This window comes from Limanda limanda, chromosome 21 (genome assembly GCF_963576545.1).
Source record: "Limanda limanda chromosome 21, fLimLim1.1, whole genome shotgun sequence".
Classification (NCBI taxonomy): domain Eukaryota; kingdom Metazoa; phylum Chordata; class Actinopteri; order Pleuronectiformes; family Pleuronectidae; genus Limanda; species Limanda limanda.
Genome location: NC_083656.1, coordinates 18,656,180 through 18,678,460, shown reverse-complemented (window position 1 = coordinate 18,678,460; position 22,281 = coordinate 18,656,180). Strand labels below are relative to the sequence as shown.

Genomic DNA, 22,281 nt, shown 5'->3' with positions numbered 1-22,281 from the left:
AACCCCCATCTAAGGAAGCTGGTGGATGAAAACCCCCGTCTGAGGGAGCTGGTGGATGACTCCACCCTGAGGGAGCTGAAGGCTGAATTCACTGCCCTGAAGGAGCAGGTGGATGAAAACCCCCGTCTGAGGAAGCTGGTGGATGAATACTTCGCCCTGAAGGAGCTGGAGGCTGAATACTCCGCCCTGAAGGAGCAGACCGCCACCAACAACCTCACCTGGGAATCAGAGAGAAAGATGGTGGAGCAGATGGAGTCTCCTGCCTCACTTCTGTTGAAGTGCCATAAGGACTTGATCCCCTTGACTCAACGTGTGGAGTCTGCGAAGGCCAGAGAGAAGGAGCTGGAGAAGGAGCTCGGAGAGATGAACATGAGGATCAACGTAAAGGAGGAAGAGCTGGTTGAGACAGAGGAAATCCTAATTGAGCAGAAGGAGAAATTTGAATCTCTGCAGGAGAGCAGTGAGGAGAAGCCGGAGTACAGGGTCCTCCTAAATTGGGCCAGCTCCGAGAAAAGAGAGGATCTGAAGAAACAGATGAGAAAGTCGGAGGAGAAGTCGTTCATCGAGCAGGAGCTGTCACTTCCCCTAGTTCTGCAGAACATTGACCTTAAAGTAAGTTCGATGGAGGTCGCCTTGAAGAATGACAAGCAGAACATGAAGAAGGAGAAGAAAAAGCAGGAGAAGGAGAAACAGGAAAGAAAGAAGATGGAGAAGATGGAGAGGAAAGAAATGAAGAAGATAGAGAATGAAAATAAAGAAGGAACGATGAGGCGGATGTTGCATAGTTTTCTCCTCAAAGTTTCTATTCATTCTAATCTCCCGTCCCGCTGACCTGTCAATCATCACATCCCTCTTCAATTACTCTTCACATTACTCTTCAAAGCTGTGAAGCTGAGTGGAACCACAGATGGCGCTGTTGGCCCAGGAACAAAAGTGCACCTGCAGCGGAACTCTGCAGGACCCCGGCCAAACCCTCCTGGTTTTGAAGAGGGAGAAGCGGAAGTTGGAGGCTGAATACTCCGCTCAGATGGAGCTGGTGGCTCAATTCAGCGCCCTGAAGGAGCTGGTGGATGAAAACCCCGTGCGAGGGAGCTGCTGGATGAATACTCGGCCCTGAAGGAGCTGGAGGCTGAATACTCCGCCCTGAAGGAGCAGACCGCCACCAACAACCTCACCTGGGAAACAGAAGGATGGTGGAGCAGATAGAGTCTCCTGCCTCAATTCTGTTGAAGTGCCATATAGACTTGATCCCCTTGACTCAATGTGTGGAGCCTGCAAAGGCCAGAGAGAAGGAGCTGGAGAAGGAGCTCAGAGAGATGGACATGAGAACATTGAGCAGAAGGAGAAATTTGAATCTGTGCTGGAGAGCTGTGAGGAGAAGCTGGAGCTCAGCATCCTCCAACATCGGGCCAGCTCTGAGAAAAGAGAGGATCTGCACAAACTGACTTTTTTTACAAAATAAATTATTGAATTAACAACAAAGACTTTTCATTGAAATTAAAGTTTTCTCTTTTATTACAGAAGATGGTTGGTAAACAATCTAAATGATGAAAACGCAACATTTATATCAAAAAAATACTCAATACCTGTATATTATTTATTCATATATTTATTATTTGAACTGAGAAACACTCGTTCTCTACAGCTGCACTTTCCCCAGATTTAATTAAACTGACAGATCATATATTTACTGAACTCAGGTATATTTACTTTGTTTTCCTGCTCGTGGATCTGCATCTAAATGCACATTTTAATTCACAGTAATTGGATCATATGTGTAACCGTGGACTGTTTAAAACAACAGCTTTACTTCCTGTCGGCTATTTTCAGGGTTTGTTAAAATCAGTTGTGCAGAATTTCACTTCAGACTAATCCGACCTTTGACCTTTATCCTTCTGCTGAAGCAGTGATGAAGCTGAGTGTTTTCCAGAGGTTCATACAGATGTTTATAGACAGACAAGAGTTCATGGAACTGCTTCGTTGTTGGAGTTGAATCATGATGCTCGAATAAGGCTGCAGGGAGGTTTTTGTTCAAAGTGTTTTTTTGTAGCTGACAAAACAACAAAAAACATCTGATAAAGTTCTTTACATCTGTGGGAATGAAAAGTCAATGGTTCATAGATTTGTAGCTTCACATCGACTTGCATATGATTGACAGATTTTAGATGATCGATCCTTTTGATCGCCACCACCAAGGTGTTTCACAAACAGACTGCTGGACCTTGGTGGTGGTGTGTGCACTAAGGTTTGTTAACTATTCACGATTTTCTTCTGTGACTTCTGTAAAGATTCATTCTGATTAAACGACACCTCGCATTCACGCAGTGACACAGACAAACAAGAGTTGAGAAATGCATCATAAAATGTATCGTTTTTATTGAGTTGTCATCATATCATATCATATCACACTCTCTCAATGCAAATGTTGCATTAATTGTGGCACATTTCAAAAGCGTCCGCTGTGCAGTAACATACGAGGTGAACAACACTGATATAAAGCGAGACCATGTAACTATTTGGAAGAAACAAAATCTTTCTCTTACAAAAAACAGATGCATAAACAAAGAGACACATCTTTGCTTAAAGTTGAGACTCAAAGATTAGCTGTGACAGCCATAGTTGTTCTGGTAGTTAAAGCTGGCAAATGTTAGAATACTGTGGTTAGATATTGCTGTGTAGAGTTTGCCTTAATGGCTTTTTACCACTTGTGTTATCGTTACACAATGTTTTACCATGAAACTTGCACTTAACAGTATTTTACAAAGAAGCAATGGGTCCAATGAGTTTATTTAATATGAAAGTTGTTCATAATGGCTATATTTGAACTGTTGTTGTTTATTTCCAGCCCAAATGAAATGAAATGTACTCTGAACAAAGTCCTTTCCAGCCACAGCAGTGAGCTGATCTCAGCTTAAAATGACAGACAGACCAATCTAGCAGCAATGTGGTGAACAGTACAGTAGTAGCTTAAGAGCCAGATATGTTTCTCAGGAGTTGGTGGAGACCAATTGGCCAGAGAAACAAATTAATACATCTCTAAGCATTACTCAGTCGTTGTCACTTGTGACTGCAGTAACTGCTGTTCAAAGTTACACAGGCTCGCTTTCAGAAGGCCTCATATTACACCTGTTATCACTACTTTCAAATTTAAAATGAAGCATCTCAACACAAGGCGCTCCATTCACCATGTTTGTGCATACACTGGTCCTTTGCGATAGATGGAGAGTTAATTAATTCAGCAATGAGTCTTCCCAGTATTATTACAGAAGGATAAAACACTAACAGTAAACACTTCCCACAAATAACAGACTTCAATTGAATAAACATCTACAACGTGATGATATGTCTTAGAAGACGTCATCTTCTGTGGCATCTCGATAGCGGTCAATTGCCACTTTTGTTTTTTTTGCTTAAAAGGTAGAGGTATCACTGTCACACAAGATGGCTGGTAAACGTAGGAATTACAGAACCTGAGCTCCACATCTGACCCACACCGTTTGAGCAGGTCAGAAATACCGTGTTGTACGAATGAAGCTTATGGAAATTGCACTAAAACCCATCCAAGATGAAGTCAAGAGCCTCAGCTGCACAGTGGATTTGCTTTTCACTGAGCAGCCTCTTCACTCGTCTCTGAGGCCTTGAGAACAAAAACTGCATCATCAAGCATGTAGTAATCGTTGTACATGTCCCCTTCACAGAGGTATGGCAACCGGGTCACCGCCTCCACCTCAAACCCCACCCTGCTGAACACCTCATCCGACATGTTGGTTACTTGCTCCTCCCATGTCTTTCCTTTTATTTTGAGGTGTTCTGTGGGACGCTGCCATTGTCCTCCTGCAAAGAAGGAAGTCTTTCAATTGATGCTAGGCAGGTAAATTAATACAGCGATTTTTTATCAATAATTCTTCTGGAATATGACGCACTGATTCCAACTCACCGACTTCCACATAGGGCTGGAAGGGAAGCACCGCGGCCAGGATGAGTCTCCCCGTGTTGGGAACTAGCGATCGCTTGATCTCCCGCAGGAGGAACAGAGGATCGTTGCAACGGTCCAGCAGGTTCAAACAGCTGATGACGTCATAGAGGAAACCAGTCTGCTGCCACTCGTCTATATCCAGCACTCTGAGCATCACAGCACGAGAGAGAGAAAGAGAGGCATTTGAAGTCAGAAGTGTTCTCTGTCTTATTCAAGCAGTATAATAAAAATGTGACTGCGATAAATCGTGATACTCAACATCATCATGATGATGTCAGCCATCCCAATCTTAGAGGACATGAAAATTCAAAGCAATTGAGCCCAGGCAGTTTGATATAACTCTGCAGTTAGGCTGATATAATAAGTGCTGTGGAATGTCGATCCATACTTCAACTTGAACACTTCTCATTTGAGGGACGTGGGGGAGGTTCCAGATAATTTTCTGTTGTTGTGAATGCATCTTAGCAGAGAATCTACTCCTGTGTTCTTCATGTGTAAAAGGCAAACACTGGAGAAAGTATATTGATGTTACACATTCGATCAATGTTATGTGTTGCCATATTATTTTTATTTCTAAGAAATATTGTGCTTAATTTACGTTTTGAACGTTTTCAGCAGCTTTTAACTATACTGATAACCGTGATAGTTTTGGTCACTATAATCACAACATTTTCTCAGTCTACTCCACAGAGTAAGGCCCCAGCTAAACTGGAGTTTGAACCAAGAACCGTCTTGATTTGAGGTGCTAACACACAGTGTGCAATGTCCATCACTTCAAATTTACTGAGACAACATTAACAAGGAAGCTAGCACAAAGTACAAAAACAGAGTTATATGGTACTCTGACTGCTCTTATCATCAAGTCTGAGATCATTAGAAGCAGTTTTCACACACTTATTGATTAAAATCCATCCAGATATTTGCTGGAATTAGATCAGCAAAGATGTAATGATATCCTGCTACACTGTTTATCTGAAACATCTGTGCAGTAACTAGAGTTCCATTGACAATATCTTACCAGCAACATAAAAAAGGTTAAAGGGAGGAACTGAAATTAATAATAGAATACAAAAGTGTGGTTCTATAAAAAAGAGCGATAAATACAACATGATTCAGCACATCAAGACAACGGGTAAACATGGAGGTAGCTGTGAGTTTGCATTTTGTGCAAACTGCATTTACAGCAAATTAAGATGTAGATAACCGGAAAGATCTCAATAACAAATATGAGAATAATAATAAATATATTATTACTGGTGCTTTTTCAAATACATTTTTAAATTGTGTGCACGGTGCACCAAGCTAATTAACTTAATATGGCTTAATATGAAAGAGAAACAAAACAAAAAACTAAATCAAACTACTCACTTGTAATTCCTCCTCTGAAGATGCCATCTCATTGGTGGCGACACCTCAGTTGCATAGACCTCGTTGAAATGGGCCCCCATCACCTCTGTGACGCCTCCATCCCCAGCTCCCAGGTCCAGGAGCCTCTGTGCCCTCCACTCCGGCTCAATCCGGAGTATCTGCTGGAGCTGCGACGCGGAAAACACAAACATGGAGCCACGGCCCAGATACCTGAGGAAGAGAACAAGCACAGCATGAGGATACAGTGACGGATGAAACAGGCGCAAAGACTTGGTTGCACTGCTCACCCATTGATGGAGGTGCGTGAGACCAGAGGGCTGAGGACCGTCGATACGAAGGAATGGTAGAGCTGAGTGAACATCCAGCCAGACTTCTCCACACTCTGCTTCAGGAAAGCCCTGGTGTCCGAGTCCAGGTGGCTCTGAACGAACAGGGGCCTCACAGACTCTCCGAGGAGGTCAGGACAGCACCGGTACCACTTCAGAGAAAATGAAAACAAAGTAAAGAAACCATTCAATACCATCATTGAATTTCTGCTTTTTATTTTATATGTACCCAGATAGGCTAGAGAAATCAGGCAGTCAAAATCAGTCAGGATGATACAATGATAGATATTAGATATTAGTATCAGTGTTTATTAACACACCGGCGTGATCTGACGAAGTGGCTGCTTAAAGACGTGTTTGAATCATAGACTGTATATATAAAGGTTTGAACACAGAGTTTGACTTTCTATATTGTATCTGCATTACTCTGGAACCCCCCTCACTCTGGGAATACAAATACATGTACTTATTTGTCTAACTGAGGACTCGCACTATTTTGAAGAGCTGCACAGCTGTCCACACCAGCTTTTTTTTTTAATCTCAAACATGTGTATATTGATTGATGTTATATCAGTCTTACTATTATATATTCACATTTATAACCAACATTAAAATCTTGGTAGTTGTAGTCACATTTGATAGTATGCATTCTTTGTAGTTAACAAATACGGGATTTTACCTTTGGATATTTTTGGGTACAATCAGTTTATAGTTTACGTGAAAAAATGATTTCTGGTAATAAAGGCAACGCTGTGCTGAAATCACAAAGACACACCTCGATCTCATGGTAAATGTGGTTAATAAAAGACGACTTCAAAAGTGGCAAAACAGCCCTAACCCGTAGAGGATAAGTAAAAAGAAACAACAGTAAAGAAATCAGATCCTGTCTACATTTGCACCGGTATGTTTAGCCTCGCGCCAAATCCCATTGAAAATCCTGGAAGTCTAACCTATGAGCTCGGTTATTTGGAACAATGAACACAGATGTTAGTCTCTAGTCTTCATGGCGGTAGCGAGTGAAATGAGTGTGTCCGATCGGGGAACAAAGCGGTACCATGCAGCTTCGTACACCGCCGATCGCCAAGCTTTCGTACCTCTTCAGTGTCCGCGGCGGCCGCGTCGCCCTCGCTCACCATGTTGGAAAACAACGAGCGGACGAGCGGACTGCGGACGTACTTCCCCGTCCACATCCTCCGGATGGAGAGCAGGAAGACGACGTAGCCCAGCAGCCAGGATGCGAAGACCAGAGTCCTCAGCTGCAGGTGACACATAATGGACAACAGTCTGAGTGCGGCAGGATCGGTCTCTGAGGAGTCGAGCGGACCGGCCGGCGAGATGTGCTTAATATTGGATGATACACAGGGTGATGGCGGCCAATTGTAAAACAACACGCCAGCTCATGTCTCCCGTTCCAAGACAAGTAACAAACAAACCTGAGGGTGCGGCGGCTTTGACACAACCCGCTGCTATTTACTCTCCATCTTAGTAGCTTGAATCCATTGTCTGATAGTAAACAGTGAGACAGTGTCTGAGCTCCTCTTCGTCTTCCGCTGATTTATTGGCGGTTGGAAAACCGGTTTTTTATGTGACTATGTGAGCGCACTATACAAACCGTTTATTGCTCAACTACAGCCACACACCATTGAATAGGGTTCCTCTGCTTCCGGGTTACTTCCGGTGTGGTGCCGAGTTCTGCCTGCATGAGAATTGCATGTTCTTCGCGGGAGCGCGCACAGCTCCAGCGGGCTCCCAGACGTCATCGTCTCTACTTCAGTGTCCTGTTTAAAACCTTTGTTGGTGTTTCTTAATGATGATAAATGATCCGGTGACTATTGTTCATGATTGTTAAGAGTCATCAGTGATTGATCAGACTCAGTTGAAGGCGCGTTTCCTCGTGGTTGGCGTTAAAGTGCCTAACTCAGTCAAATAAAGACACAGATTTTCACGTCATACTTTGAGTTATTTCGTGGTGAAGATCTGAATGTGTAACTCCATCTGCAGAGCTGCTGCCTGGTCAAGTAATTCAGCATTAATGATTCCAGAAATAAAGTTGCATTGTGAATGAATTGCTTGGCATGAATTTGATTAATTGCTGAGATTGTTATCGTCCTAATAAAGCCATTAACATCTTGAAGGCTCGTGATGACAACTCTTCCTGTTTATTCTACTTGTATTTAACTGCTCACACAGCAAAATAAAAAAAAGATTTGAGAGTGATTTAAATACGTGGCTTTTTCTTGTAAATCAGAGATTGAGAGTCGCTGTTGACTTTTTAAGTACAATAAAAACAACTTAACTTATTTACCTATTTAACTTCAGTGATCTGAACATTATTTACATACAACAGCATCTGTTGTGTTCAGGTCAGAAAGTTACCCACAAAACATATATTATTATAGAAGAAGGGGTAATGGGAATATTTTTACTTATCTAAAGTAAAACTAAATTTATGTGATTTTATTTTATAAAATATCTTTGACATTTTGAATAAATGTAAAAGTGTCCCGACGCTAGGGGGCGGTATGACATAAACTACTCACTTCAGCGACCAGGAGGAAGTCGTTTATTTCCTACCAATCAAAATGGAAGCGCTTGTACTGGATTAGCTGTAAATATCCTGAAATATCCCTTATTATTTGTATTTCTCCATCCTGTCTTGAGTTTAATATAACAGCGGACTGCTGCAGGCATAAGATATGTTATCGGAAATTAGCGTGTTAAAGGGAAAACTGTGACTATTGATGCAATACAGTCTTTCAAATAATAAATAACGTTACAACTTGCTTAGTTCTAACGTTAACAAACGTGAATATTGTAGTTTCCGTTCTGCAATAAACACGGTGCATTTTCTCAGCGCAGTCACAATGCATCGGAGAGGAGTCGGTGCGGGAGCTATTGCTAAAAAGAAGCTGGCAGAGGTAAAGCTGCTGTTGAACATCTGTGTTATTACATTCACTTAAACATGTACTTAGTTCATCTGCGATTATTTATTTCTCTTTCTATTCAGGCCAGATACAAGGAAAGAGGAAATGTTCTTGCAGTGGATCAAATTGTCCGGGTCAGTCCATAAAGGAGAGGTTCACTTTTTATCCATGAAATCAATTCCTAGGTTTACATAATGTAAACCTAAAAAGATAATACAAATATTTCACTTGTTTATTTACTGCTTCTAAAAATTTGTACAAGTCTTTCTTTTTTTTAAATATAGCAACGTTAAAAAAGTTGATTGAGTTTATTTGCACAAAATAATAAAGCTATGCTGCTGCCTCTATTATTTTAAATATGGATTAATCTGATGAATGTTTTCACTTTTAATTGATTGTGAAAAACGCTGCTTTCCATTGTCTGAGCGACCATATATTATTAAATGCCCTGGCTAATTTGAATAGCAAGTCTAAAAACATCCAAATATAAAATTCTCAATAATGTAAGGTCAATAAAAGCAGCACATTTTGTACTTGCAAACATGTAACTATTCCATGTTTGGCATTTCTTCTTTGAAAAAGGAGTTATGCAATGACTTAATTATCAAAATAGTTCGATTAGTTAATCTACTTATATTTGCAGCTCAAGTGAACCATTGATGACTGAAAAATCTGTTTGCCTAAATGTTCATTCAAAATAATATATATTCCAAAATGTTATGAAAAATGAATTCCCATCTTTACTTTATTTTTTTTGTTATGTGATATTTCGGCTCAAAGTCACAAATCTATTTTTGCCATGTAGTGAGTGTCCATGTGTCTGTTGTTCTGCATTGTTTAATAAAATCATTTAATTGTTTTTCCTGCCAGATGTCCAAGCAGTTGGAGACATTCAAATCAAACCTGGAGGAGTTTGCCAGCAAGCATAAACAAGAAATTCGAAAGAACTCACAGTTCAGGGTTCAGTTCCAGGAAATGTGTGCCACCATCGGAGTTGACCCACTTGCCTGTTAGACTCTTTCACTATATAATTGATTAAGAACACTTAGGGAAGTTGGCTCAAATCATATGTTTTATGGTCATATCTTCTCAAGTTGATCATAATAATTCCTCTTTTGTCCACAGCTGGAAAAGGGTTTTGGTCTGAGATGCTTGGAGTCGGCGACTTCTATTATGAGCTTGGTGTGCAGATAGTTGAAGTGTGCTTGGCCCTGAAACACAGAAACGGAGGTCTGTAATTTGTCAATGAAAACTCAGTCATGAACACCAGTTGCCGTCTTAATGTGAATGCACTACTGCAGCCTCATAACTGGTGTTTTCATTTAGGGCTCATTACATTGGACGAACTCCATCACAGAGTACTGAAAGGACGAGGTAAATACGCTCAGGATGTGAGCCAGTAAGTAAAACTACTCAAACACACACACAACATTTATTAGTGGTGAAGTTTTCTCTATCTTGGTTTAATATTTTATATCTCCAAAATAGTATGTTTGTCTCTATGTATGTGGAACTCATATCTCGTGAACCAGCTTCACGCTTGGAATGTCTATTATAAATTTTAAAATAAATTTGACTTCATAGACAAAGCACATCTTTCATGTCGTTGCTGTTATGCTTTATAATGTAGAAAAGTTGTGACTTTGGGTCTGAAGATTGTGTCTCTTACTTAACAGACCTCTGAAGTAACTGACCGGTAAACTATGAAAATTACATCAGTAAAGTCCATTATTGAAACCTACATAATAAACCACACATGTGAACAGTAATAAAGACACTTCAGTTTCAATTTATGAATAACACTTATAATAAAATCTCTATTGCAGACAAAACAGGTAGAATGAACACAAAGTTTTCTAAATTCACTCTGCGCCATAGACTGTTTATAAAAAGCTCTGCAATAAAAAGTGACAGTATATTGTTGAACTGTTTGAGTAGGACTCACTAATGACAAGGAATAATTCTGAGGTAGCTCTGGAGCATCAACAGGACAAGAACAGGAAGTTCTTTATTGGTCCAACATCATATTTGTATTATAAATGTCCATGTCTGGTCTGAGATGTATTTTAATCATCATGATTAAATATTTGCTTCTCAGAGACGACTTGATGAGAGCCATAAAGAAGCTGAAGGCAATGGGGAATGGTTTTGGGATGATTCCTGTTGGTGGCTCTTACTTGGTGCAGTCAGTCCCAGCAGAGCTTAACATGGACCATACTGTAGTTCTCCAGCTGGCTGAGGTAACATGCAGCTCCTGGGTTCTTGGTTTAAGATTTGGCCGAGGTAGAGCTACTTTAGCTACGTTCTTGCTCTGTATCTGTGTCCATCATCAATCGTCACCCAACATCGACAAACGATACATTAACCTGATTATATCTGTGGAAAGCATTTTAGGATCTCTATACCATTGTACCAGTTTTGTGGCTGTATTTTCAAAGTTGTTTTGTCCCTTAAGGTCCTACCCAAGCTCTTTTTATTCTCCTTTTAATGCAAAACCTTGGACCCCCTGTAACTTTAGTTCAGTATCTCTTGAACCACATCTGAGTTTTGGGCTACAAAATATGAAAGTACTATTTTTAATGGGGACCAGGGTTAACAGCAATCAAAATGTGGATGTCTGGTTCAGGGGTTTGAATTTTATATAGATTTATTTTTCAAGTTACATCACCACAGTACTCTTAACGCGTTCATACATTTTTTATCAAATAATCTTTGTCAGTGACAACCCCTATCAGTCATTTAGTTAATCAAGCAAATGCACTTACAATGTCTGTATTAAGTTTTTTAATGTTCCAAAGACTTGATGGCAGTCTGACAAGATAAAATATTTCCGTGACACTTTCAACACGGCTGAAATCTAAAATGAATGCAGGGCCATTGCTTTAAGGAAGGAGATCAAATAAAGTGAGAAACATTATATTGAAACTTGTTCTTCCTTCTGTGGGCACTGTAAAAACGAGCTATTTATTATTATGCAATTATTTTATTATTGTATTAATTGTTTAAATAGATAATAAACTTTTAAATAGATAAATCATTTAAATTGAATTACCAAAAAGTCAGTCATTACTTAAAAAGATAGATAAGACAGCTCTGTAAACATGTAACGTATTCTTTGTCAGAAAAAGGTTTAAATATAGGTTGTGCCTGTTTGTTTCTTTGTTCATTTGTAGAAAAAGGGATACGTCACAGTCGGTGAGATCAAGGAGAGCTTGAAATGGGAGAAGGAACGGGCTTGTCACGTCCTGGTATGTGTCTGTTTATTTTGCTGCATGACAGCCAGACTCTACCTTCTGTAGTCTGAATAAAAGTAACTCCTTAAAAAGACATTGAATTCAGTTCTAAGCTGTGTGAGCCCTGAAGATAAACCTTCCTTCTGGTGTTTGTAGGATCACCTGCTGACAGAAGGCTTGGCCTGGTTGGACGCTCAAGCAGCTGGCGAGGCACAGTACTGGCTACCCGCTCTCTTCTCCGAGCTCACGTCCTGCGATGTCACACCAGAGGAAGCCAATCAGATGACACCGTAGACAAAATTGAATTATGAGGTGGAGCTGGACCATGAGCTGGGGACAGTTTAAGAGACGGAATAAGACATTTCTGGTGGAAAGACTGGTTTGATGGAGGTGGCTGGGTCACTGGAGCTGGCAGGTTGAACTGCCTCTGAGAGGATTTTCTGGGAGGGAAAACTCAAGAGTGCAACAAATGCACACAGGTTATTATAGAGTCACTGAAAGCAGCTTTGTTTGTGTTACACTGCATGTGGAATTTAGTGTAACTTCTATGTCTTGTATTCATGTTTGACGGCTGGTTTGTGGTCATTATTATTGTACAGAGCATGTAACTGTTTTATTTTGCATGTATAAACTAAGAAAGAAAAGAAAATATCAGCGGTATTTTACCTTTTGGACCCAAGTTTTTATTATTACAGAGAGACCATATTAAACGGGCCTACAGTTCAAAAATTGGTACAAATTCACTTCTTTTCATAGCTTTTCCACATCAACAATTCATTCAGTTCTATACATTTTATAAGCTGAGTAAATAAACACTTTAATCGATAGATCTGATAACAATAGTGCAAAGCAACACTGTGATTGAAGAATTTTTTTATGTCATGCATAATCAGCTTTCAGCATCATTTGAACATCATAGCATTGTTTTTTGTATAGAGAAATATGAAGAGGATTAAACATTTACACAATATGTATTAACATACTGACTGATAACATGTAGTTACTACAATAATGTACAATAACTTCTACAATAACAAAACCAATAGATAAAACAGAAAAAAAAATAAAACAAACCAATTGGGGGTGAAGGGGTTGAGGGGTTCAGATCAATATTTATATGATTGAATAATGCATCCCATTTTCCAGATATGATCTTATAAAGAGCAAGGGCCCATCGTCTCAATGATGGGATTCAAGAGGCTGGTCCCCGAAAACTATATCCATGACATCTTAAGGCAAATTCTCCATACTAAAGCAATTTGATTTATGTAATATCGAATTCATCATATTAATACATTTTTCTGACAAAAAAAGGCTAATGAAAGAATCCGGTGTGTGAGCATGATTTGTATACTATCTATCTTTGCTCATAAGAGGCATACTAATGAGTATTGGGGTATTTTTACATCCATCCACATCCGTTCTTTAAAAGAACCACATTTAAGTTGGATCTTTGTAAATAGGATAGAAATTCCAAATCTTTTGATTCATACATATTATTTAATTAATTAAAGTGAACCCCTTCACCATCCTTCATAATCTGTCTGATTTATGCCTTGACACTGCTGTGTATTGTTTGTCAGTGATCTTCCTCCAGAGCTTAGTAAAGGATTATTCCATATAGGGCATGATGGGTAGGATGCCCCGTTAGAGGCATCTCTGCTATTTATTTAAGAGTCCAACATGTTATCAATTAATCAGATTTTTTCTTATTTAATGTACAATTCTGCCCACTAGCCAACTTCTCACAGAACCACAGCAGGAAGTGGGTTCTGCTCACCTCATCCAGTTACCAACAGAATAAAATCTAGACTTTTTAGATTCAACTTAGATTCAACTTTATTGTCATTGCACAGTACAAGTACTTATACAACGAAATGCAGTTTAGCATCTAACCAGAAGTGCAAAAAAGGCAGTAAAAGGGCAGAGTATTGTGCATTATTTAAAGTGAATATGTAAATAAATAAGATCTGTACAGTAAGAAATATCTATGGAATATTACAGTATTAAGAGGTATTGTATGATGTATGAACGATGAATACACTATGAGCAAGCTACATATATAAATATGAATACACTATAGGCGGGATAATACTTGTACTTTTCTTAATAAATAAACAAGTACATAAATTCTACCTAATAAATGAGTAATGCGACATTTAGCAAATGTGGATACATTATCCACGATATGTTGATGCGGAACCTTTGAATAGCCGCGGCGTGTCCTCGGACTGGGTTCAGGGCGGACCGCGAAGTAACCGTTGACGCACAAAGATCTGCTGTGCCTCTACGGTCTTTTCAACACAGTCATTGAATCATTGAGTTTGACTCCTGTCCGGTGACAGACATTGTTCTCTCTGACTGTGATGTCACAGTGCTGATACACAGGATGGACGGAGACATGTCTGAGTTACCAGGTGAGTTTAAACAGCTGGAGACTATTTTTGTTTGGCTAGGCCGCAACACAGCCCGCGCGCGGGAATAGCATCGCTAGCTGTGTAAAGAGCTGGTTTGAGATATGTCTCTACCCATCGGATTTATATCGAATTAAGACAAAATTCTGTATCCACCTGGTTCACCACGCAACTGAAGCGGGCTGTTGTGGTAAACGCTGCATGTATAAGTGGAAGTTTCTGGTTCCGGGCTATTGCTAGGTATAGGCTCTGCCGTCTTAGCTGACGCTAGAGCTAGCTGCTGGCAAGCTAGTGGAGCTGAACTGGAATAGTTTGTTTATCCTTCTGGACAATGGTCAACACAAGTATGTGCATCCTGTGTATTTAAAAACATTTGCACCTTCTTGTCCGACAGAAATTTATTCAGTCATACTCGTCTTAACCCAGGCTTAAAGGAAGTTGCAAAGACAGAACAGGATCCTCAGCTATAGACCATGTATTTGTCATCACTTTATAGACTTAGTAGGATGACTTACTAATGAAAGGTCAACAACAGGATATAAATGCCGGTTGGCTCCAATATCCAAACAACATGTTACTTTAGGACTTTGAGGCTTTAATGGGTAGTTTGTTAGTAACTGTCTGAACTTATCATGCTCCAACATCATCAAAATGTATTGTAAATATAACAAAGGTGCAACTTTAACATCTTCCCTGTTTGTGTCTCTATACATCTGAGACAATAACCTCTTAGCATCCAATCTGGCAACTTTGAAAACCTTGACAGGCCTTTTGATGTGTTGATTAATCCAAACAAACATATTTCTGATACCTTGGGATTTCCCCACTTTTATTGTTTAGTATCTTCCAATGCAGATATTACATTACATTACTTTAATTTAGCTGACACTTTTATCCAAAGCGATTTACAATAAGTGTATCCAGCCCCTAGGGTACAAACCCAGAACAACAAGAATCAAGAAGTACAATTTCTTCCAAAAAAAGCAAAACTAGATAGTGCTATAAGTCGGTGCCATTTAAGTGCTACTAAATTGTTAGTTTTATCATTTTATTCAAGGTATAGTCAGAAGAGGTGTGTTTTTAGTTTGCGGCGGAAGATGTGTAAACTTTCTGCTGTCTGGATGTCAATGGGGAGCTCATTCCACCATTTAGGAGCCAGGACAGCAAATTGGTGATTTTGATGAGTATTTAGCTCGTAGTGAGGGAGCAGCAACCCGATTGGCAGAAGAAGAGCGGAGTGAATGGGCTGGGGTGTAACGTTTGTCCTGGATGTAGACTGGACCCGTTCGCACTAAGTACTACTGTTTTGATAGATAGTTTTGGTTTATATAGTTAAGGTTTTGAGAGACCCTAAAGACAGTTACTTTGGTGTCCTGGTTAAAAAGGAGATGTCTAGTTTGTAGTGCATGCAGCTTTGAAAATGAAAAAAGACGGCAGCATATCTTTCTTGAAATAAGATGTAACAACCATCACATACTGTATCCCTAACACTGTCTATTGTTAACATCTTCCGTCTGGGGTTAGATGTTCATCTCCTTTATGGCCCACCTGAGAAAGAGATACTGCCATGACTCATTGTTCTAGTGTTATGTCTCTTTTCAGCATTAAATTGAATTTTTTTCCCTTGTGTGTAGGTCCTTCACTTTCCCTCTCCACTTTGCGCCTCCTTGTCCCACCTATTCGACTGGTCTCTGCAGCAATCTGGCAGACAGTGGAGCAGAAGATTGTGTCGGACTATGGGCTGCTCGAGGAGTTCGTATTCATGGTCACAGAGATTGTCCCTCAACTTCTCTCCACGAGGCAGCGGGCTGAACTCATTCTGGGTCTAAGAGCACGGGTAAGGAAACGTTTGTGTGTGTGGGAGTGTAGGACATAGTGAGTGGGCACAAAAACCCATGTCTTTGGTATGAACCTGAAGATAAAACGCATTGGGGCTACTTTATTCTCAGTTTACTGGTGGATCGTAAACAACTTCAGGTTCATGCCGCATTGACGTGTTGCTGTGTCATGTGAAATCAGCTTAACACCGGTTTTCTTTAGTAAAATCTTCACACACATAACGGCATTTGCTCCCCCGACTCAACGAGGATAGTGGGATGCAGCACTGATGGCCAGTAAAAAAAGAAAAAAAAGGGAATTATGTCCTAAAGCACAGAAACAACCGCCTCGTGATGTTTACATTAGACACAAATTCAGCCCAGTGCAGCTTGTCTGCTGTGAGTGACAAACTGTGTGGCTGACAGACACCTCCAATCGCTGTCCAATTCAGCAAAACAATTTGTCATAATTATGTTTGACTATTCTTATTATAATACATTAACATTTACAATATCAACAATGTCGTTTTGACAAGTCGTGCATTCACTGTCACTAGTAAGAATTTTAATAGATTAATAACATCATTCTGGATTGTCAAAACAACTTCTTTGATTCACTTTCAATTTCAAAACTCCAAATGTCAACATCTCTAATTACATAGTATGCACATCTTCACTGGTTCTAGATGCTTCAGCCAGAACATTATACTGTAAAAAGCTATTCCTATAGCAACCCGAGTGTTGTCGTTGTGTTGCAGTTCCTTATTGTGGTTTACTCCAGCATCACCTCTTCACACAGCATTCCTAAACCTTGCATGCACAGACCCACATATTTATTTTAACTTCAGGGAAGAAAAGGCATAACGTTGATGAGACATTTTCAAATGTTAGACATAAAATCTTCTTTGCAATTGTGAGAGGACCATTATTCAGAGAAATGTGTTTGCTCATTGGCATAAAACAGCTCATTATTATTGACATGGTGTGTAGGAAAATTTAAATGGACAGATACGCAAATTTCCTCAGAATCACTTTGTCATTACTGCTGCTGTCTTCTGATTGTAGCTGATTCTGGAGTTATGTCGCTCTGAGGAAACTGCCGACCTGCAGATTATTCAGCCACACCTTGACCGGATGCAGTCCCTCCGATTTCTGTGGAATGTTGAGGTGAGTCAACCTGCAGTCTACAATATACAATGGTGTTTTTCTGTGGTCAGGATTTTACATTTGTTTGCATCACTGTTATGTGACCACTATTTATTCAAATGATACTCATGAGACTCATTTGTTTTGGGCGTCAGTCGTCCACATTCTCTTCTACTATCTGAGGAAAACTTCGAGCAAATGTCTTCAGGTTTACCACAAATCTTGACTTGCACTTGAGAATTAAGTGGTTAGATTTATCCCTCATATCTAATTTGTAATATTCTTTTTCAATATTCACGTATTTAAACGCAACTGTAATTAAACAAAGGAATGGCATTAATATCCTAACATTCAGGGGGTTATCTTCACAGTAATACGATTTACTGTAAAACCATTGTTAGAGCCTTTAACAGCATGACGCGTAGGAGAAAGGTCGTTACCATTCATTCTGTTAGTTGACCGTTTGGCATAGGCCATCAAGCACATTGTGAGAATTCTAGTTTTCTCTTTTATTTTGGTCCACGGACTATTATATTATTACATGAATACTCAGGAGTCATGGGAAGGACCACACTTCACATCTGGGAATTCCATATCTCCTCTACTAAGGGGCTTATGTTTCCTCCCCTGTACGTTTGTTTGATTGTAAGCTAGATTAAGCAAAAACTACTTGATGGATCAACATTACACTTTGTGGAAGGATGTGGTCAGAGTCAAGTTAGAACTCGAAGTTCTGTGCGGATTCATGATATTTTCATCACTTTAGCATTGAGAGAGAGAGGCATTTTTTTTTAAGCAATGCAGACTACTGAGTGCCATTTTCATTTGTTCCTAAATGACACCTGTCGCATTGAACCATCTTTTATTCCAGACTGAAAATGCAGAGCAAGACACTCCCGACTCGCAGTTCATGAACCTTGTTCGCAATCTGCTCCAAGATCCTGCTGAAAGAAGCAACTTCTTCCAGGTATGTTTTGTCTGTATACTGTGCACACAGATGTTTAATATGTTTTATGTAAATCTATCAAATGTGATTAATGTTTAAATGAGAATTCTTAGTTTTATGATATGCACTTGATAACTCTTTATTTGAAAATGTATGTCTTTTATGTACAGTTCAGAGATTTATAGATTTCTCTGTGTTCCAGGATATTTTCCCAGCAGACTTTGGCCCCACCTATGACAAAGCAATCCAGACACTGATGTGGCTGTTTTTGTCCAGACTTGAAAAGCTTCTTCCCAATCAAACTCTGCAACAGGTACGCTGAATATATCACTTCAGGTTATCACACTTAACCTATCTCTATTGTTGCCCTTCATACTCCTCCAATATTGACACTTTGCTGTAGAGAGTAGCAGTTTCTCTGTAGCATTCTGAAATTCCCAGTTTTAATTTGTGATTTCTTTGTTAGCATTTTCTTTTTATACTTTAGAATTAATAACACAGGTTTCTGTTGCATTATTTTAAAACTCATGACAATGTCTTTTTTTGAAACTGTTTCAAGTGTATATAATAAAAGTAATTTCACTGCACATTGATGGATTGTTGTGTTATCTTACGGTTTTCTTTCTCTTCATCAGATTTCTTCTTTGCTCAGCAACACCTCTTCTGTTCTGACTGAATGCATGGAGACGTTTGCTCAACCCCAGGAGCTCAAAACCATGCTGGACTCTCACAAAGACCTGAGTCAGCTGGATGATATTGGTAAGCTATAACCCATTCACACAATATATAATTTGTTTCATTATGCAGTAAATTACAGGGTGGTCCAGTAACCCTAAGCCCACATCGCAGACTTGCCTGATGCCAATATGTTGTCATTCAGCAAAAGTGGTTTCAGTAAAGGCATCTAAACGTCTAGGTACTAGTTCCACAAACGTAGGGTCTGTTTTCAGTCTGTATGTAGAATGTGTCTCTTGTGTACCGTTTAACCAATCAGCTCCCCACTTGGCTTGCACATTGTCAATGGTCCAGTTAGTTTGGTGCGATTTGTACACGCAACTATTTCAACATTAATGAAAGAAATTATAAGCAATAAGTGGGGGCTGTGTAGTTTGCCTTCAGTCTGCGCACTGAGTTAAACACAGGGACTGACATGCAATGAGCGCTGATCACTGTCATGGCAACAAATTTGATAGAATTACTTCCTGTTGTTTTCAATAGCACAACCTTGTTTTGTTGCTGCTATGCTTTATACTGAGTGGGAGCAGACAGATTTTATTTTCGAAAGTTGTAAACTTGGGTCTGAAGATTGTTGATTGCTTAACAGACCAACAATAAACAGTAACAATATTTTGTAGAGCTGTTTATGGAGGACTCGTTAACGACAAGGAATAATTGTGAAGTAGCTCTGAAAACAGACCATTTCAAACAGGCAGGTTAAGAATAGGCACTGTACTCATTAACTCAATTAGAATAGTTTTAATATATGCCATAGTATCTCTTTCATCTCAATTGGCTTCATTTGTCAATCTAACAAATTGCCATGATTTCCTTTTCAGATTCTTACATTGTCCATAGTGGCATCTTGTCGGCTCTGTGTCTCCCTCCTGTGGAACGAGTTGTGATCGTCAATGATCAAACCGAAACCGAGGTGGAGAGTGGACTCGTCTATACAGTCTGCACAGAGATGGAGGTGGAATCTGAGAGTAAAGAGGTGTACGAGGAGGGAACTGGGAGCACAGAGGCATGTGTCCAAACTCCGTGGTTTGGTGTCGGCAGCGAAGTGAAAGCAGAGATAGACTCTGTGGAAGGCACAGAGGCCACTGAAAGGGAAATGGCAACCGATCCCCCCGATGGCCAATCAGAAACCCTGATCATCGGTGTGGACGGCCAGGTGACAGTGCTCGAGGGCATGGAGAAGAAGCCAAAGAAACGCGGGCGGAAAAAGAAATGCCCTGAAGACGTTGAAATGCAAAGCAGAACCAGGGCGAAACAGCCAGAAGTAAATGTTTTGTCGGAAAGACCTGTGAGAAAGAACCGTGGGCTCAAAATGAAAGGGTACCTGTCACAGTGGACAAAATCAGGAAAGGAGGAGGACACTTACAGTAGCCCTCAACAGTTTACCGAAGCTGCGAACAAAAGCAGTGACTTGGACAAGAGAACTTGCAAAGTGTGCGGCAAGGTGGTGAGTCAGTCCAAGTTCTTAGAGCGACACATGAATCGACACTCGGAGGAGCCCCCTTATTCTTGTCCAACGTGCAAAAGGATTTATAAGAGCTTGCGCTTCTTGCAGCAGCACAAATGTCCGGTTGTTTCAAAAGCCAAGGCTGGCAGGAAAGCAAAGGGACAAGAGACTGAGGCAGATGAGGGTGAGCAGTCATACAGCGGGATTCCTTGTGAGGCAACCAACGAGGAGCAGGCGCCTGACGACACCGACCACGACCCCGATTACGATCCTCCCGCACAGAAGAAGTCAGCCAGAGAATCAGTAGAGAAAAGCCCAGAAGAAGACAAGACTTTAGTGGAAGGTCCATTCTACTGTCCTCACTGCAGCGCAGAGTTCAAGTGCAAACAGACTTTTAGGTTTCATTTAAGAAACATCTGCTACAGTGAGCAGCAGGTGGACCCAGACAAGGCTGGGGACGTCAAGAATTGTTTCAGGTGCACTGAATGTGACAAGGCGTTCAAATACAAATCAACATTGGAATCCCACAAAATGACTCACAACCCGCTCTACTGTGAGGTGTGTATGAAACTGGTACGTGATGCCGAGGCACTGGCGATGCACAAAGAGTCCCACACACCGTTTCAGTGTAACCAGTGTGAGGAGAACTTCCCCGTGTTCAAGGCCCTTCACAAGCACTACATCGATGTCCATCATCCCACCGAGCCCTTTACCTGCACCCACTGTCAGACCACTTTTCCCAGTTTGAAGCGTTTCATCCGACACGAGTGGAAGCACACCGGCTATCAGCCATTCCAGTGCCCTAACTGCAGCAAGAGGTTCCGATCTTACTCTGACCTCGTGGAGCACCTGAAGAAGCACACCAAGGCATATCCCTTCCTCTGCTGGGAGTGTGGCAAGAAATTTCGGCACGGCGTAACGTTGACGCGGCACGTGGAGCGGGTGCACCACTCCGGCGAGCCCATTACGGAGAAACCCTTGCCCACCTTCACCTGTGCGCAGTGCGGGAAGACCTTCACTTCCAGAAGATGCCTTATGAAACACGACAATTTCCATCACAAGGGGATGCGGTTCCCGTGTGAGCACTGTGGGAAGGGATTCTTTGGCAAGGACGCATTGGTGAGGCACACATTGATTCACACGGGCGAACGGCCCTTCAAGTGCGACGACTGCGACAAGTCCTTTAGGTCCATGGCGGAGTTAAAGATCCACAGGAGATACCACACGGGGGAAAGACCGTTTAAGTGCAACATCTGCGAGAAAGGTTTTGTCCAGTCCTGCTTTCTGACCTTACACATGCGAACCCACACAGGGGAGAGGCCATATGTTTGTACAGTGTGTAGTAAGGGCTTCTCAAGCTTGCATGGCCTAAAAAGACACAGAAGGCTTGTTCACGCTTAGATAATATTAACCCTGATGCAAATGCTTGTTGTTCTCTTTATTTTCCACTTATTGAAAGAGGTCAGAGGTGAGAATCAGTTGAAAAGCAGAACTCGGTTGAGGATTTGACCTCTTGCTCAAAGACACTTAGTTCAGTTTGTTTCAGCGGAAGGACCATTTGTTTAAGATGTCACCCACATTGGTATCTGTGGCTGTCGCAGCCTGGATTGATAGGAACTGTGTAATTGTATAGTGGCTAATGAAAATGTAACTTTGTATTTTTTACAGACAAATTTGCTGTAGCGCTACATAAGATTTGTATGTATAAGTGATAAGAACCTTAATTCCTTTGGGAATTCTTTATTCTTCTTGAATAAATCTGGTGTTTAACTCCAGGTGTCATGTCGTCTACTCAAGAGTGATGTCATTTGAACATTTAAAACGCTTGTTAATATATTTTTTGAGACAATGTTTGGCTAAATGTAAAGCAGGTATGGATCAATCGAGGGTTTTTATTAAAGCACTACATTGAAAATATAATGAGTTTTGGTCTTAATGTGTAACCTTTT

At 40.5% G+C, this 22,281-nt stretch overlaps 3 protein-coding genes across 5 annotated transcripts; 2 read left to right on the top strand and 1 right to left on the bottom strand.

The window, feature by feature from the left end:
• Positions 1 to 2,366: 2,366 nt before the first annotated feature.
• On the bottom strand, positions 2,367 to 7,300 carry mettl9 (methyltransferase 9, His-X-His N1-histidine). 2 transcript variants are annotated; one of them, XM_061094779.1, is made up of 6 exons: positions 7,104 to 7,300; positions 6,765 to 6,926; positions 5,632 to 5,822; positions 5,345 to 5,554; positions 3,938 to 4,122; positions 2,367 to 3,834 (listed from the first exon to the last, which is right to left on the bottom strand). In XM_061094779.1, exons 2-6 carry the CDS (start codon positions 6,858 to 6,860, stop codon positions 3,605 to 3,607), a joined length of 912 nt encoding a protein of 303 aa, XP_060950762.1. In that variant the 5' UTR covers positions 6,861 to 6,926; positions 7,104 to 7,300; the 3' UTR covers positions 2,367 to 3,604. The 2 variants fall into 2 exon arrangements, with proteins under 2 accessions (XP_060950762.1, XP_060950761.1); XM_061094778.1 differs by lacking the exon at positions 7,104 to 7,300 and having other exon boundaries at positions 6,765 to 7,022.
• A 946-nt stretch (positions 7,301 to 8,246) lies between these two features.
• Positions 8,247 to 12,487, top strand: LOC133027700 (vacuolar-sorting protein SNF8). Of its 2 annotated transcripts, XM_061094777.1 has the most exons (9): positions 8,247 to 8,278; positions 8,525 to 8,588; positions 8,678 to 8,728; positions 9,465 to 9,603; positions 9,720 to 9,824; positions 9,921 to 9,993; positions 10,693 to 10,834; positions 11,768 to 11,842; positions 11,984 to 12,487. In XM_061094777.1, the coding sequence occupies exons 2-9, from the start codon at positions 8,535 to 8,537 to the stop codon at positions 12,119 to 12,121; spliced, it is 777 nt and encodes a 258-aa protein (XP_060950760.1). In that variant the 5' UTR covers positions 8,247 to 8,278; positions 8,525 to 8,534; the 3' UTR covers positions 12,122 to 12,487. The 2 variants fall into 2 exon arrangements, with proteins under 2 accessions (XP_060950760.1, XP_060950759.1); XM_061094776.1 differs by having other exon boundaries at positions 8,247 to 8,588.
• A 1,594-nt stretch (positions 12,488 to 14,081) lies between these two features.
• Positions 14,082 to 22,252, top strand: LOC133027628 (zinc finger protein 135-like). Its single transcript, XM_061094684.1, has 7 exons — positions 14,082 to 14,244; positions 15,876 to 16,078; positions 17,124 to 17,225; positions 18,076 to 18,171; positions 18,353 to 18,463; positions 18,786 to 18,909; positions 19,707 to 22,252. Exons 1-7 carry the CDS (start codon positions 14,217 to 14,219, stop codon positions 21,731 to 21,733), a joined length of 2,691 nt encoding a protein of 896 aa, XP_060950667.1. The 5' UTR covers positions 14,082 to 14,216; the 3' UTR covers positions 21,734 to 22,252.
• Positions 22,253 to 22,281: the final 29 nt, after the last annotated feature.

Bases quoted from the DNA above. Each gene is read 5' to 3' on its own strand.
- LOC133027700 (XM_061094777.1), top strand. From the start codon at position 8,535: ATGCATCGGAGAGGAGTCGGTGCGGGAGCTATTGCTAAAAAGAAGCTG. The intron at 9,825-9,920 runs GTCTGTAATTTG...GTTTTCATTTAG, and splicing joins CCTGAAACACAGAAACGGAG to GGCTCATTACATTGGACGAA. The intron at 9,994-10,692 runs GTAAGTAAAACT...TTTGCTTCTCAG, and splicing joins TACGCTCAGGATGTGAGCCA to AGACGACTTGATGAGAGCCA.
- mettl9 (XM_061094778.1), bottom strand. From the start codon at position 6,941: ATGTGTCACCTGCAGCTGAGGACTCTGGTCTTCGCATCCTGGCTGCTG. The intron at 5,823-6,764 runs GTACGAAAGCTT...TTTTCTCTGAAG, and splicing joins CCGCCGCGGACACTGAAGAG to TGGTACCGGTGCTGTCCTGA. The intron at 4,123-5,344 runs GTGAGTAGTTTG...TGTGATGCTCAG, and splicing joins CTTCAGAGGAGGAATTACAA to AGTGCTGGATATAGACGAGT.
- LOC133027628 (XM_061094684.1), top strand. From the start codon at position 14,217: ATGGACGGAGACATGTCTGAGTTACCAG. The intron at 17,226-18,075 runs GTGAGTCAACCT...CTTTTATTCCAG, and splicing joins GATTTCTGTGGAATGTTGAG to ACTGAAAATGCAGAGCAAGA. The intron at 18,910-19,706 runs GTAAGCTATAAC...TTTCCTTTTCAG, and splicing joins GAGTCAGCTGGATGATATTG to ATTCTTACATTGTCCATAGT.